The sequence below is a fragment of the Protomyctophum parallelum genome (genome assembly GCF_964188405.1).
Source record: "Protomyctophum parallelum genome assembly, chromosome: 7".
NCBI classification, from domain to species: Eukaryota; Metazoa; Chordata; class Actinopteri; order Myctophiformes; family Myctophidae; genus Protomyctophum; species Protomyctophum parallelum.
This window is the reverse complement of record NC_139705.1, coordinates 32,491,082-32,507,007: the sequence shown is the minus strand read 5'-3', so window position 1 is coordinate 32,507,007 and position 15,926 is coordinate 32,491,082. Positions and strand designations below refer to the sequence as shown.

The window sequence follows — 15,926 nt, the reverse complement described above, 5'->3', positions numbered from 1 at the left end:
GATTCATGAAAATGCTGCCATAGAAGTTGCTAATTATTTAATTATGAGCTCTAACAAACAGTTTCAAGGTTGTTGTTTGTGGGGTCACGGGTACAGGCTGAATGTAGGCTAAATGTGTTTGAATCCAACACAAGCTTAGCCTAGATACTCACTGAAAGCGTGTGTTGTGAGCTTGTAAATCTGCTATTTTCTGTACTACGATCAGTGCTTTAGATTCCCATAGATGTGAGAGAGCCTGAGCTGCTGATCTTCTTCAGTCTGTTGGCTGCTGCTATAGCAATGTAGTTTTTCTGCCAAAATAAAACACACAACAAACACACACAAGTGTTCTTATTTTCGAGGCTGATCCCGTAATGTGTCTGTTAGGGTTAAATGCACACAAAATACAGTGTCTGTCGAAATCTAAACTGGAACTTATAGTTAGATGTACACTACACACCAGATTGTTCTGTGCAAAAAAAACTTTCTGTAATTATACTAAAATAAGCAACAGACATCATGGCCACATGTTCATTATGATGTATCGAAACGAAATGCATCAGCATAATTAACAATACAACATAAATTATATAATATTTGTATTTACAAGTATTGGCATCAACTTAGCAATCAATTAACATTGAATGTGTGTAAGAATGCAAACTGACCTTCCATAGCCTCTTGGCCATGTACTTCTTGAGCAGGACCTGGGATTTGAGCACTATGTTATTGTGTTTCGCCTTCTCTGAGATGTTGTTGAGCCAAGGATGCTTGAGACACTGAGCTGCACTCAATCGGCCTCTGAATAAAACAGTGGATCAGATGGAGAACATTATTTGAAGGAATCCATGCTTTGTTTGAAAGTAGGGGCTAAAAGTGAAACACATCACAGTTCAAGAGAAAGACTTGAATGAAGAGAGTTGAATGCAGAGCACAGAAGAATCCTGACTGCTTAACGTTAAGGTTGATAATGTCATAATTCGGATCTAGGATTGATAGTATAGTATAGAGACCATGTCACTGAGAATGAAAACATTATGTTATTCATATACTGTTTTTGTATTTGTTTAATCCAAGACCATTACTTGACCATTACCACCCATGCTATATGAAACTCTGCAACCCTGACCACATTGGTGAATTTTAATTCACACATTAATCATGTTACCAAGATTGCCTTTTTTCACCTTAGAAATATTGCACGAATCAGAGCCTATGTGTCCTTGGACGATGCAAAAACGCTAATCCACGCCTTTGTTTTTTCTCGGCTTGATTACTGCAATGCACTTTTTTCAGGACTGCCTAAGAAAACAACTGACAGATTACAACTTGTTCAAAATGCAGCAGCCAGAGTTTTAACTAGAACTAAGATGAGAGAACATATTACTCCAGTTTTGGCATCACTGCACTGGCTTCCGGTTGTTTTTAGGATTGATTTTAAAATTATTTTACTTGTCTATAAAGCCCTCAATGGTCTCGCACCTTCCTACCTACATGACTGCCTGCCTAAATATGTCCTAAACCGCCCGCTAAGGTCTTCCACTGCTGGCCTGCTCGCTTTGCCTAAAAAAATGGCAACTAAAAAATACGGGGAAGCAGCTTTTTGCTTCTACGGGCCATCGGCATGGAACAAGCTCCCTCTGTACCTTCGTCAGGCAGCCTCTGTAGACATTTTTAAAGCTCAGCTCAAGACCCACTTCTACAACATTGCTTTTAAGTGATCTTATATTTTTTGTTATTCATGTCCTCACTGTATTGCATTACTGCTTGTTTTTTAATGTCGTTGCCTTGCTTTTCTTTTATTCTCCATTGTTCTGTAAAGCACTTTGAGCTGCATTTGATGTCATGAAAGGTGCTATACAAATAAAGTTTTATTATTATTATTATTATTGAACAATAGAACGCCCAGTAGTTAAGCAGGGAAGATATTGCACTTGAGATTCAGAACTGAGATTCAGGCAGTACGAATTGTCAACCAGTACCAGCTGTACCACAGTACTCTGACCACAGCGTCTACATTTCTCAACCACTGCAGATAAAAGGTTCTGGATTGCAGCTTTAGTCCATATCCAAGATGAATATTCATCGAAAATAGCACAGTAGAACATTTCTCAGATGAGGATGTTGCTTTTTAAGTCAATGCAAGCAGAATTAGAAAGCTGAGTCTCACCCCTTCTCTCTGATCAGTAAATTGCCGATGAAGTCCTTGGCTTCTGCAGACACATGTTCAAAGGCCTCCTCGTCAAAATACCAGTTGACAGCCAGCACGTTACTCAGTGTCTGGCTGTCATCGTCACCCAGGAAAGGTGACATTCCACTCACCCTGTAAAAGCAACAAGGGTGTTACGGCCAGCCATAATTAGGTTATTTTGTATTTGGTATTATCTGTTGTTTCCTGTGTTCTGAGGTGGAGAGTTGATGAGAGGAGGAGGAGACCTGTGTCATCATGAGACTGATTACTGGAGAGTGCTTGCTGCTGTGGGGAACTAGTCCTCTCCATGGATTGGCCGGCTCTGATGAGCCCTATGACACCAGCAGTGGATTGGGTGGTGGCCACACCCGAACTATAAAGATCAGTCACAAACCACTCTGTTCACTCTGTTCAGAGGACTGTCAGCTTCAGGGCAGCAGGGAATCGGTCCCCCTGTCCTCTCACCACAACCTGTGACCATCCTGTCAAGCTCTTTATTTGGGATACGTTTTGAGTTCTGTTTTTAATAACACCAACACACTATTATTGTTTTACACATCTCATTGCCTATATTGTATATTATTATTAAGTACATATTTATTATCTCCGCCAGGCCGGTGCTATGACAAGCAGTATCACGTTTTGGCCTATGCTGTAACTCTTGAAGTATAGGTCGTACGTACCAACACAATCGCATGTTGAAGGGACTTGAAGGGACCTCCAAAGCCACGTTCACTTCTGCCCATAGCCACACCACAAATGTGAACAGTCTGTCATACAAACTCTATTTCCCCCGCAGCATCCTCATGTCCTGAGGGCGGCACCCACCCCACCGCGACTGGCAATCTGGCCTGTCGGAGAGCCATGCTCTGAGGAGTGCACTTTTCCAGTTTATATCATATTCCTTGCTTCTGTAATAACCTCTCTTATGTTGTGGAATAAATTAAGTTAATCATATAGTCTTTTCATTCTCATGGCAGATGTACATTTATGTGATTTGTTAAACACATTTCAGAACTTTGACACTGTGAAACTGTCCCAACTTAGAGAGGACTTACAGCATGTATGTGACCACCCCAAGGGTCCACATGTCTGTGGGAAAGCTGACAAAGTCAAAGTTCACCACCTCAGGGGCCAGAAACTCTGGAGTTCCGAAGTTGACTCGCAGCTTCTCGCGTGGTTTGTATCTGACAATCAAAACAAGACAAAATGTGCACAAGATTCAGACATTTTGCCATTTGACTTTTAGACACTTATCCATGTGAGTGCAACTGTAGAATTAGCTTAAAAAGCCTAATTAACCTAAATAACCATTATCAAGGTGTTAATATGATTAACATATAACACCTTAGATGGAAGAAATAATCAATGCCATTGTCATTTACATTCTTCAGTTAAACAGCTTTCAGCACAGCTTAATCCTGCACATACTCAAACTTATTTTGGGCCATGAGTTGGATCGATCAAAATGCAACTTTATGAGGGCCTTTTGTCTGTGCATGTGTGTGCACGATTTGGAGCTCATGCATCTAGTCTTACCTTCTGGCCAGTCCAAAGTCAATAATCTTCACCTGATGACCAGTGTGGTTCACACATAAGATGTTTTCTGGCTAGAAATCATGGAACACCACAAACCCAATTAGAAAGAAATCTGACACAATATCAACTAGTTTACTCTAGTTTACAAGTCACTGCAATTAAGTAAACAAGACTTCAGAGAAGACCCATAGAAATAGAAAACAGAGAGACAGCATGTATAAAGAAACTATCAGCTATTACACAGGTATTATTATGTGTTGCTGTTGATCACAATTATATTTTGGATTATATATTCTGGCTATCTATTATAACAAGTGTAAACATGTCACGTGCGCAAAAGATGTGCGCACAAGCCAATGAAAAGATGTACCCATAAGATGTGGCCACAAGCCAATGAAAACTCAACCAAAGCCAACATGTGCACACCCGTGACTAACTCTCAGCCCCTCCCCCTCTGCCTCTCATCTCCCTCTCCAAGTCCGCACTCCGCAGGAGAACAGAAACACGGAAGGAGAGGAATTGTCGCCTCACGATTTTGCTTATTCCTTCTAAATCTCTGTATATAAAATATAGCTTAATCAGCGAATCACTTAGTTACATCAACATTGTTCTTCGACAATAGTTGTTTTTTTAAGTATTACGATTACACTGTTCGCATTGGCTATTTCGCTACTGCCGAGTACTTTTGATTGCACGCACACACACACGCACGCCTGTAAGCCACCCCCCCCCCACACACACACACACACACAACACTACCCCGTGTCCCACACACACACACACACACACACACACACAAAAACAGCGGAGCGCCGAGAAAACGTGGCAGCAGACTCGTTGATTTAATGGGTAACAGACTCAGTGACTGTACTCACGGACAGTGGACTCCCACGCATAGTACAGCGGACCCCCTCCGCCCCGTGCCGAAGATCACACACGGCAAGAGTTCACCAACATGCGATCCAGACCCGATACATATAGGCAGCGGCTACATCATTTGTTTTTTTATTCCAATTCATTTTGACGTGCAGTGTCTCTCGCTCTCTCTCTCTCTCTCTCTCTCGGCACGACACACACACAGGAATTGGGCTAATATAGGCTACCAATACAGGACGTTATAATCTTGAGTTTCATTAAATAACTGTCTTTCTCCGCACGCGCGCACACAACATTATTCTTTATTCAAGTGAAATGCTAACGCCAATATTGGGCTAATATAGGCTACCAATATGTGGGTAGCCTACAGGGATTTACCGACGGAATGAATATATATATATATATATATATATATATAATCATCTATACCAGGGGTGCCCACACTTTTTTTTACTTGAGAGCTACTTTCAAAATGACCAGCTCAACATACCCACCAAATAAAACTATCATCCCATTGCTGAAAATAGTTACAAAATGTAATTGAGGGGCCTTTCATAGGCTACATATAAGAAAAACGCACATGGAATGGGAAATAGAGGGGGAAAATGGAAATGGTAGGGTTTTATTTTTGTTGGTATTTCACTTTGCTACTGATGATTGTAAGCAACAACAAGTATTTGTGTTTGAGCTGACAGGCCCTTTTTGATGTCAATCAATCAAGTCATCTCAGGTCATCTAAAGTGGCAGATGCAAAAATCGTTTTTTATATTAAAATTATATATATTTTTAGGGGCATGTCATGTGGTCTACCTGCAAAGCCTTTGTGATCTACTGGTAGATCGTGATTTACCTTTTGGGCACCGCTTAATGTCAGATCAGGGGTTTTGTCGGCGAGCGCCAAAAATGCTCCCCGACAGCATAATCGGAGCAAATACCAGGCAGTGTGTACGAGCCATAACGCGTTGACTACACTACACTACACTAATAACGACACATAATAATAACTAATAACCCATCCGTTACTACATGTGGAGTCAACTCCCGCAATTACCTTCTTCCCATAGTGCGCTGCAATGTAACTAGGATGAGCGGCCCGTCAGGGCCGCAAAATTCTAGGAGTGAACAAATGAACTCAGTTGGATTAATCCCTGTGGAATTACTTCTTTTTACAGGTTTGACAGGGAGGCATGACTCAAACTCTAAAGTTCCCAAACTATCACGTATGGCTGCCTGACCTTGAGATCCAAGTGAAGGACATACATCTGATGCATGTAGTGGAGACCTTCACAGATCTGCTTCACAAACACCATGGCATCCACCTCTGTCAGCGGGGTGCTCTCATCTACGATCCTGTCGAACAGCTCGCCTCCCTCCACACTGACACATAGCAGAGACATACAGTACAGTACAGTACACACACATGCCTAATCAAGACATAACTGCCATTGCAACACTTCTAATCCTAAACCTAACCATGGAATTTAACAACTAATTCCTGATTCATACTTTATTGTGTCGCACAGCAATTTGTTTTGCCTTTAATGACATGCCCAAAATAGGGACGACTGGGTTACTGTCTAAGCTGGTAAAAATGGGGGGGGGGGGATGCTGAACTTCACTGTGCAGTGGCGTTGAGAGGAGCAGAGAAGTGATTAGCTGGACACAGTGGGGCGGAATGCAGTAGAATAGGAATGGAGGTAGGAGTCCTACTATTCCAGGATGAGAACCACTTGGTTTCTGCTCTCAAAGGCCTCATACAGCTGGAGGATGTTGGCGTGACTCAGCTGGTTCATCACCTGCACCTCATTCAGGGCCATCTCCTGTTGGACAGAGATGCACACTCTCAACAACTCAACAACTTTCTTTGGAGGTATGTCATTCTCACTGTCACAAAACTATCAATCTATCGACACTGTAAACGCTCCATATATGTACTAATTTCAATCTATCTATTGTATACAGTGTGTGTCTGTCAGTCAGTCAGTCAGTCAGTTGTACCTTTTCTTTGGCGTTGCGGGTATTAATGACCTTAGCAGCCAGCCTCAGTTCAGATGACCTTTCTGTGCACAGATGAACCTTTCCGAAGCGTCCGCTGGTGAAAACACATTCACAGTGAGTGATGTACTCAGGTACCCCTTTTGGGGTAGATATTTTTCCAGGTACCCCCTCATCCTCGCAACACAGATAACAATATATTTACAACCACAAGCAGTGTTTCCTGCAGGAAAAAGCTTTGGCATGGTGCTGGGCGCAGGCCGCAGGAGGGCCTTCTTGCGTCGAACATTTTGATTAATTAATTAATTTGATTCAATAATTAATAAGATTAATAAATTAAGATTAATTTGTATTATTGCTCTTGTATTGCTATTGGAGACACTGGGGGGACACTGGGGGACACTGGGCAGGCACTGAGGGGACACTGGGGAGGCACTGGGAAGGCACTGAGGGGACACTGGGGATGCACTCAGGGGGACACTGGGGAGGCACTGGGGAAGCACTGAGGGGACACTGGGGAGGCACTGGGGAGAAACTGCAGCCACTGGGGAGACATTGGGGAGGCACTGGGGAGGTACTGGGGAGCCACTGGGCAGACACTGGGGAGGCACTGGGCAGACACTGGGCAGACACTGCAGGGCAGACACTGGGGTGGCACTGGGGAGGTACTGGACATTTCATATCACACGTACACACCATGATTCACTAGGCTTGGGTACCCCCTGGCTATGTGTCGCGTACCCCTAGGGGTCCGCGGACCCCACTTTGGGAACCGCTGATGTACAGAACAAGATAACTCTGACAGTGTATACACTAACTACATGAGCCACCAAGGTGTTGCCTGAATGGGGGCGTTTACAACGGTTGTGTGTTTGGTCTGTATAGGATCAGCAAATTACAAATATTCTCACCCTCCCAGGACCTCTCGGGTGTGAACGTTGAAGATGTCTGATGCTGGATTAGAGCTCAGAGAGACAAAGCGATGGAGGAACGGAGCTGGCTGGGGAGGGACATCGTCTGGGAGGGCAGGGTAGAGTAAAGTCAAGTTGTTGTAATGTTACAGTGAAAGAAATCTGTATAGAACTACATTTGAGGAACCATACTGGTGATCTGGGGTGTGTTCAGCCCATTGACAATGAATATACTTGACTATTTTCCAAAGCACACTGTGGTTTGTTTGTTTCATTCGATTCCATTCCTTTCACAAAATTAAACATGCAAAGAAATTAAACTTGCTTGAGAACTAAATTCCAATATTGATGATTTAATGCCGTTTAGCCATAATTGACTGAATTATTCAGGTACGTATGGGAACGTTTCAATGACTGGGGAAAATCTATTACCCAAAATAAAGCCATTAATGGGAAAATGGAGTTAAATTAACACTTCACTGTGTACCTATGATCTTGTGGTAGATTTGTGGAGAAGACATCGTTCTGGCTGTGTCTGATGATGTAGCAGGGATGACATGGATCTGAATGCCACAGTCTGGACTAGGGCTGGGGCCCGGCCACCTGGCCACAGCATGGCTGTTCCCCTGAGCAGGGTGCATGGTGGGGACTACCATCTGTACTGGAGCCTGCAGGGGTCCGGCTCCCTGGAGCCTACAGCACCACACACATATCATTGCTGGTCGGGTGGAAACCTTGCATGTCCAAAACGGTTAGTTTTCAGGAAATAGTGGGGGAAAAAGTACCTTTTATTTGTTATTAAAACTACACTACACTATACACACAAACACAAAGTAAATAAAATAGCCGATCTACAGCTTGAAGTTTTTTCTTTATTTTTTTTGCTACTTCTGTGTGATACTTTACTTTCTACATACTACACCGCTAAGCACACCCATGCCTAAAACACTAAACTTATACCCCGACCTATAGCGTAATCTTCCAACTGCACTAATATAAGCACATCTTTAAGCTGACAGTACATTAAATAACACTACACCCCAACTATTTAATAAATCCCAAGCCCCAGCTCACCTAGCTTACACAAAGCATAACACTGAAGATGTCAAGATGGACCCTAAAAAGTCCTGAAAACATAAAAGCCTGGTCCTAATGGACATGTGAAACATATCAGGTCCTACCACACCATGTTATTACCTACCTACATACAGTAAATGGCTTTAGGTAACTAATATAATATTACTGTTATTGTTATTATTAATGTTATTATTGTCGATATAAAGGCACATTTAGGTTCTGAAAGGTTTAGTTACACTGGTGTAGTCAAAATCCTCTATATCTATATTGTATTGATATTGTATTGAAAATCTAAATTGTATTGATGTACTCATGTGTGCAGGAGTTTTTCAATGCTTGAAATACTGTATTATGCAAACAATATATAAAATAATAATAATTACAAAATGTGATGTGAGGGGCGCCACACTGAATTGAGATGCATTTTCAAAAGCCTTGCATTGGAGGAGCTAGCAGCACCCCTAAAAACACATTTGGGTCATGATATGTGACATGGTACCATGAGTAAACCTTGAACCCATAGATTTTCATCTGCTGGGGCCAGGAATTAACTACCACAAAATGGTGCCATTTATCCTAATATAAAAGAATGTTTGGCTGTTGAAGAGAATGACTCCACGACCATGTGTGTACTGTACGTGTGTATGTGTGTGTGTGGGTGTGTGTGTGTGTGTGTGTGTGTGTGTGTGTGTGTGTGTGTGTGTGTGTGTGTGTGTGTGTGTGTGTGTGTGTGTGTGTGTGTGTGGACCTCTGAAGAGACTCTGGACAGCTGGAGACATGTCTGAGGGGGGACGGACTCTCCGTCGTGACTATGGGGACAGCCAATCCATATGGCTTCTGTGGCACCTGTAATAAGGTCACCATCTTGGCCGTTTTGATCGGGCCAGTCGTGCTCTGGCTCAGCTGGCCGCCGGCCACTGATTGGACAGCTGCTGCACCCTCCATCCTCTTGCCCGTCACCGACTTTTCTTTCTGGCCTGAGGGCTCTGGCATTGATTGAACCTCTTGGGATTTCGCACCAGGCATGCTGCGGACCCGTCCTCTGGCTCCTCCCTCCTCCTCCCCGTCGAAAGGAGCAGCGACAGTGGCTTGCTTGGGAGGCCGCTGCTCATGAACCTGTGGCTCACTGTGCCTGTGGCTCTGATTGGGAGGCCGCTGCTCATGAACCTGTGGCTCACTGTGCCTGTGGCTCTGATTGGGAGGCCGCTGCTCATGAACCTGTGGCTCACTGTGCCTGTGGCTCTGATTGGGAGGCCGCTGCTCATGAACCTGTGGCTCACTGTGCCTGTCGCTCTGATTGGGAGGCCGCTGCTCATGAACCTGTGGCTCACTGTGCCTGTCGCTCTGATTGGGAGGCCGCTGCTCATGAACCTGTGGCTCACTGTGCCTGTCGCTCTGAAAACAGACATTTGAAATAAAATCACACCTGTGTGAAGTGACGGGCGCTCTTATATCATCATACTACATCATCTCATTACGGTCAATCACAATTTGCATTCATTGTCAATGGCATTCAATGTGTGTGTGTGTGTGTGTGTGTGTGTGTGTGTGTGTGTGTGTGTGTGTGTGTGTGTGTGTGTGTGTGTGTGTGTGTGTTGCACAAACACTCAGGTGGCCATTCATTGTCTCTGAACCCACGAGTACCCAGAGCTGGGTTGGGATTGAATACTGCCAATGTCTTTGTAAATCTACTATTTCCATTATTATTGGATTAGTGTTTCTTTAAAAAAATTGGAAAATTAAATGTATTATTGTATTGTTGTTATTGTAATGTATTATTAAAGCATGTACTTTTGTAAGCAAATTTGACAGAGCAACTTTCACTTGTAGTTAAGTGATATTTTGTCCACCATCGAACCCTTGTTTGAATAAATTACAATAAAATACCTTTTTAATAACTGATGTGCTCATTGTGTCTGGTGTGGCTTGCGTCACATCTGTTCCGCCCACACACTGCTGGCTGGGCCTTGCCATTGGCTGACCTTTCACCTCTTGGGAATTTCCACCAATCACCTGCACTCCAGGCATCATCACCTGACCTTTCATGGGAGCATTGTGGACAGCCTGCTGTCTGTTCATATCCTAGTGTTGGGGGGGGGGGGGGTCAGTAATATGAGATGGATAAAATGTCTCCAAATACTAATGCTCACAATATGAAATGGCACTAAAGTGATGCATAACGTTCGGCATTTCAGCATTCACATGCTAGACATTTAGCAAACTCTTATCCACTGTACCTTGTAGGCTTACAATAACAAAACAAATATATATGTATTTATTACATTACATCACTAACGAGTCTAGTCTACGATAGGTGCAATGTTCAAAAAGTATGCTTAATTTTTTTCCCTCCTGTTTTCATTTCATTGTAAAAGGCAGACAAACAGTGCCAGTGGTAAAGTAACTACAGTAAGTACATTTACTTAAGTACTGTACTTAAGTACAATTTTGGGATATTTGTAGTTTACTTGAGTATTTCCAATTTCCAATACTTTTACTTCTACTCTGCTATACATATCAGATTCAAATATTGTACTTTTATTCAATTACATTCATTTGAAAACGTTAGTTACTACTATAGTTTTGATTATTATTACAAAACACATTCACCACTTCTACCCTATATACACATTTCGGCCATTTGAAAATAGCCGATCTTCAAGCTTGTCTGCTATTTTCAAATGATTTTTTATACATGTGAAAACTTGCAATGGAACATTCTGCATGAATACATACTTTTACTTTTGGTACTTTAAGTAAAATTAAAGACATTTATAATTCCTGACTTTTACTTGTAACAGAGTGCTTACTTAAGTAAACAAAGAGTACTTTTTCCACCACTGCAGACAAACCTTTGCAGCCACCAATGTGCTATGGGCCTTTTGTGCTGATGGATCAGCCGCTGGGTGAGGACGATCCACTGGTGTCCGTCCAACAATGGGCTTTTGGCCTTTTGGGTCTCTCTGCTCTTCACCACAACCAACTGAAAAGACACGCAGACCACCTGTCTGTTATAGCCTACTAACTAAACTAGGCATTAGATTAGTCAAAAAACACTACTGTACTGTACTGATAGTGTACACATGATGTGAGCAAATTGACCTTACCTGTTACAGTTGTACCCCCATTGAGTTAACATGAATAAATTAACATAGACATCACATTTTACTGTGATGTATTGTAGGAAAGTACAGTGCTAAAGTCAGATCTTTAGCACTGTATCACCATTAGACCATAGTGTACACTCAGTACAACAAAAAACAAAGCAAATAGAAAAAAGGAAAAACTAAAACAGACTAAATAAAATGGATCATTAGTTATTTTTGAATTAAAGCTGCTATAAGCAATAATATGTCAAAATGTGAATGACTTTAATGACCATATTTTTTTCGACCAATGACAAAGCTTCTAGAGACTAAATTTTTTGGGGGAGAGTTTTACTCATTGCTGGCTGCTTATAGCTACTTTAATGCAAAAATTAAAGTAGCAGCTGGACGTGCTAAGCGTTAATGAAACTTTAAATGTTGAAAAGCTTCTCCTCAAGCCATTGTAATCTAGTACTGGTTGCTGTCACTGTTGCTTACCATACCTCCTTCAATGTTGACGGATTTCGGAAGCTATACAGGATCAGGCCTCACAAGCACTTGGATGGGAATACCAGTTGCTGTACGTCTTTTCATCCATCTAACTGCCCCAAACTTCGTTTCAGGTTTTTGTTGTTTTCCTTTCCTTTGAAATGCTTTGATAATTGAAAATTAACAAATAACCAAGCTTAACCTAAATTTTCAACCTGTTCAAAAGCCCCCAATTTAGTATGCAGGACAGAAAGTTAAAAAAAACAAATGTTGCTTGTTGCCAGATGGTAACCGCAAGATTGCCAGTTCGAACCTGAGCCCCCGCAGAGTTAGTGTCAAAGTGTCCTTGATAAAGACACTGTCATCGGTGTATGGATGTATGTGTGAATGGGTGAATGTAACGCACAATCTATGTAAAGCATCTTGGATAATTGCGCTATATAAATGCACCGTTTACATGTATTTGTAATAGAAATAGAAATGAGCTGTACCTTTCTGGGGAGAAATAGCAGGAGGTTGGGATTTGATGTATTGTTGTTTACTGCTTTCTAACTGGGAGAAACCATCTGGACTCTAGGAGAAAATACACAATACTTTATTTTTCACGCCACCAGGAAGTCTATGTGTTATGGCATGAAATACAGACAAGACAAGGGACAAAAAGCCTGCATATACTGAAGTAGTGAAGTTTGGAAATAATAGCAAAGAGTACCTTCACAATGATGAGTGGGGACTTTGCAGGTAATGACGCAGTCTTTGGAGTGGCCGCTGCTTGTGGTTGTGATTGAAGGACCACATTCATGTGTTGACTTGTTTGTGTATTTGTGTAAACATGCTTTCCCTCATGTCCACCTTCACAAGAAACAGCATCATGAATTGACATACATTTGACCTGTAAGCTGTGAAACTGTCATTTTTCTCAACTGATCTGCAAGAAGTGGAGAGCATATATCCAGCAGAGTGGTCAAGGCATTTGCTATACCTCCCCAATTGCATTAATCGCCAGTCCTATAAAATCGTATTTTTTAGAAAATACAAAATATTTTCAATATCTCCTCCAGCAACGGTTGTCTATAGGGCCTAACATTTTATGCCAGTGCTGCTTGTTATGGCCACACAACACCGTGAACATGCCTGACCGATCACGTCCAATCTTGGTTGGGTCTGGTTAGTATATGCTAGCATGTGAGATTGCCTGGGTAATCCTATTTCATTTTTTAAGTTGTCATTGTTGCTAAACTTAGAATATCAAATAACAAGTGTGGGAAGTTGGAACCCAATAGCAATGTTGCAACACTTAAAATATAGAATATGATTTTTTACGGTAATATCGTATTGATATCGCAATATTTGGCATAAATACAGAGATATGACATGTTGTCCATATCGAGCAGCCCTAATGCAAAAAGCTGAATCCATGATGTCAGCCTGTGTGAAAATCATACAGAAACTATAGTACATCACTTCGTGGAGGTGCTGGGTTCAAAAAGTGAAATAGGAAAAGAGATGGGAACCTGCACGCTCCAAAAGGTTATTTATTGACGATGTTTCGAGCCAAGGCTCTTCATCTGGTCAAACAACAAGCCTGTGTGAAAAGTCTACAGTAAGCATAACGTGTGACGACAATCGTCACCACACAATAACGAGGAAAAAGTGTAAAGTAAACATAACAGATTCAAGCTGGTTTGTCACTTTCTAAAAGGAAACGTTCAGTCAGTGAACAGGTGGCGGTCGGAATAACAGTGATACTGTACATTTATCTGAAATAGAAATGAGCTGGTACCTTTCTGAGAAGAAATGGCAGGAGGTTGGGATTTGATGTATTGTTGTTTACTGCTTTCTGGCTGCGAGCAACCATCTGGACTCTATAGGACGGTAATAATACAATACGTTCTGTTAAGGGGAATAATTAGTATTACATTATGGTTTTTGGTCATTGATTCTCTCCAACAAGAAGGTTATTTGTCATAAGGCATCAAATAAATGTTTCCTGCCCATACATTTTAATTTTAGGCTCAATAGCTAGCCTCATTCCCAGACCTTTCTCATCTCAGAGGAGAAAGGTAAATAACAGGATGACAATCAAAATAAAAGCAGAGTACCTTGTTGACAGTGATGAGTGGCGTCTTTGCCGGTAATGATGCAGTCTTTGGAGTGGCAGCTGCTTGTGGTTGTGATTGAAGGACCACATTCATATGTTGACTTGTTTGTTGATTCGTGTAAACATGCTTTCCTTCAAGACCACCTTCACCAGAAACGGCATAATGAAATGGTATTGGTATCTAAGCTGTGTGAAACTGTCATTCCATATTAATACCAGTTTATGTTGAGATGTATGCATTTCCCCTGCCTTACTAAAATACATCAGTGGAAGGAAAAGACAAACAATGGACATTTTAAATTTTTACACAAAGTTCTGCTCTTTAAGAAGTGGGAAATATTCAGGTTTTCAAACTTGTTTTATAGTTTTCTAAATAATGAAACAAGGGTGATTTGGAGTGAGAAGACCCATCCAATTCAAAAGGTTCACATAAACATGTCTGCATTGCAATACAGTAGACTCACTCATAGGGCCCTGGTAGCTCAGATACTTATACTAAAGTACTATGGATCTATAGTACAGATGAATGATGAACAACAAAGAATGTTGAACAACATTTAATACCACTGACACGTTATTCACTGGCGCACCAGGCACAGGGAGTTCTATCGTTCCACCAACCTTTCTCCATCCTCTCCAGGGCTGTCTGCATTTCAGCAATCCTCAGGTCCATCTTCTCCAGCAGCCTGGACTGGGCTACCAGCTGCCTCTCTGTCGCCTCCTGCTGGCGAGCATGCATACTGCAGATAACGCACACGGGACAGGCACCTGCATGTCCCCCTCTTCCCAGGACTAGCTCCAGTTTATGAGCCAGGCTGTCTACTTTGCTTTCCAATGTCCCCAGGCTTGTCAGAGCAGCAGATACGTGGCCCTGTAGCGAGACCATGGTAGATGGCTCCTCAAGGGACCTCCAAAAAATAAATATAAATACAGGCCTGCAGAGGGGCTTCAAAAGATCTTGACAAGATGTGAAGAGCTGATTCTATGCCAAACTCGGACCGTTGGAGGTTGAAGAAGACAGTGTGCTCCAAGCCTCTGACACTTTATGCATGATCTCCTTTTCCAAACGATCTTCACCACCATTCTTTAACATTTGCGGGTCCAGCATTACCATGTTTGAATTAAAATGCTGTGCCTACTAGTGCAGATGGGTGAATGAAAGAGGCAAAGCCCATATGCAAGGGTTGCAAGGCAGGCAGTAGGCTACTCTTTGGAAAGTCCAGTGCACTGGTTTGGACCAGTTATCTCTGTTGGCTTCCAGCCCCACATCCAGAAATAGCCAGACAAGGGGTGCAGAGGAAAAGCAGCAACTTGGGAAGGGTAGAGATTAGAATAGTACCAGATAAGCAAAGGTATGCCAGGCAGTGGACAGACGTCAGAGAGCACACATTAAGCAAATAGTTCATGGCGTACAATTATTGCTTACAATAATCTGATACAAATACAATGTTAGCATTAGTTATAGAAAGGCTCATATTTAGATAACCTATTGAACGATACCAACAGGCCTATCCTTCAAGATTACAAATGTAGTTTACATAAATTACCCAGTTTTTACGGATAGTGAAATGTTTAACAGGACTTCATAGCTCCATGGGCTTTCCAATTTCTCAAGTGTTGCCATCAAATATGGTTGTCACGTGACTGGTCACAAAATCCAATCACCCACTATTGTATTATGG

At 42.0% G+C, this 15,926-nt stretch overlaps 1 protein-coding gene across 1 annotated transcript; it reads right to left on the bottom strand.

Moving 5' to 3' along the window:
• Positions 1-158: 158 nt before the first annotated feature.
• On the bottom strand, positions 159-10,647 carry mylk2 (myosin light chain kinase 2; the record flags this gene model as incomplete). The annotated part of the gene is made up of 12 exons (XM_083769772.1): positions 159-290; positions 648-780; positions 2,150-2,302; positions 3,229-3,357; positions 3,710-3,780; positions 5,821-5,962; positions 6,296-6,405; positions 6,584-6,677; positions 7,492-7,597; positions 7,979-8,184; positions 9,317-9,963; positions 10,456-10,647. 12 exons carry the CDS (start codon positions 10,645-10,647, stop codon positions 210-212), a joined length of 2,064 nt encoding a protein of 687 aa, XP_083625898.1. The 3' UTR covers positions 159-209.
• Between the last annotated feature and the right edge of the window lie 5,279 nt (positions 10,648-15,926).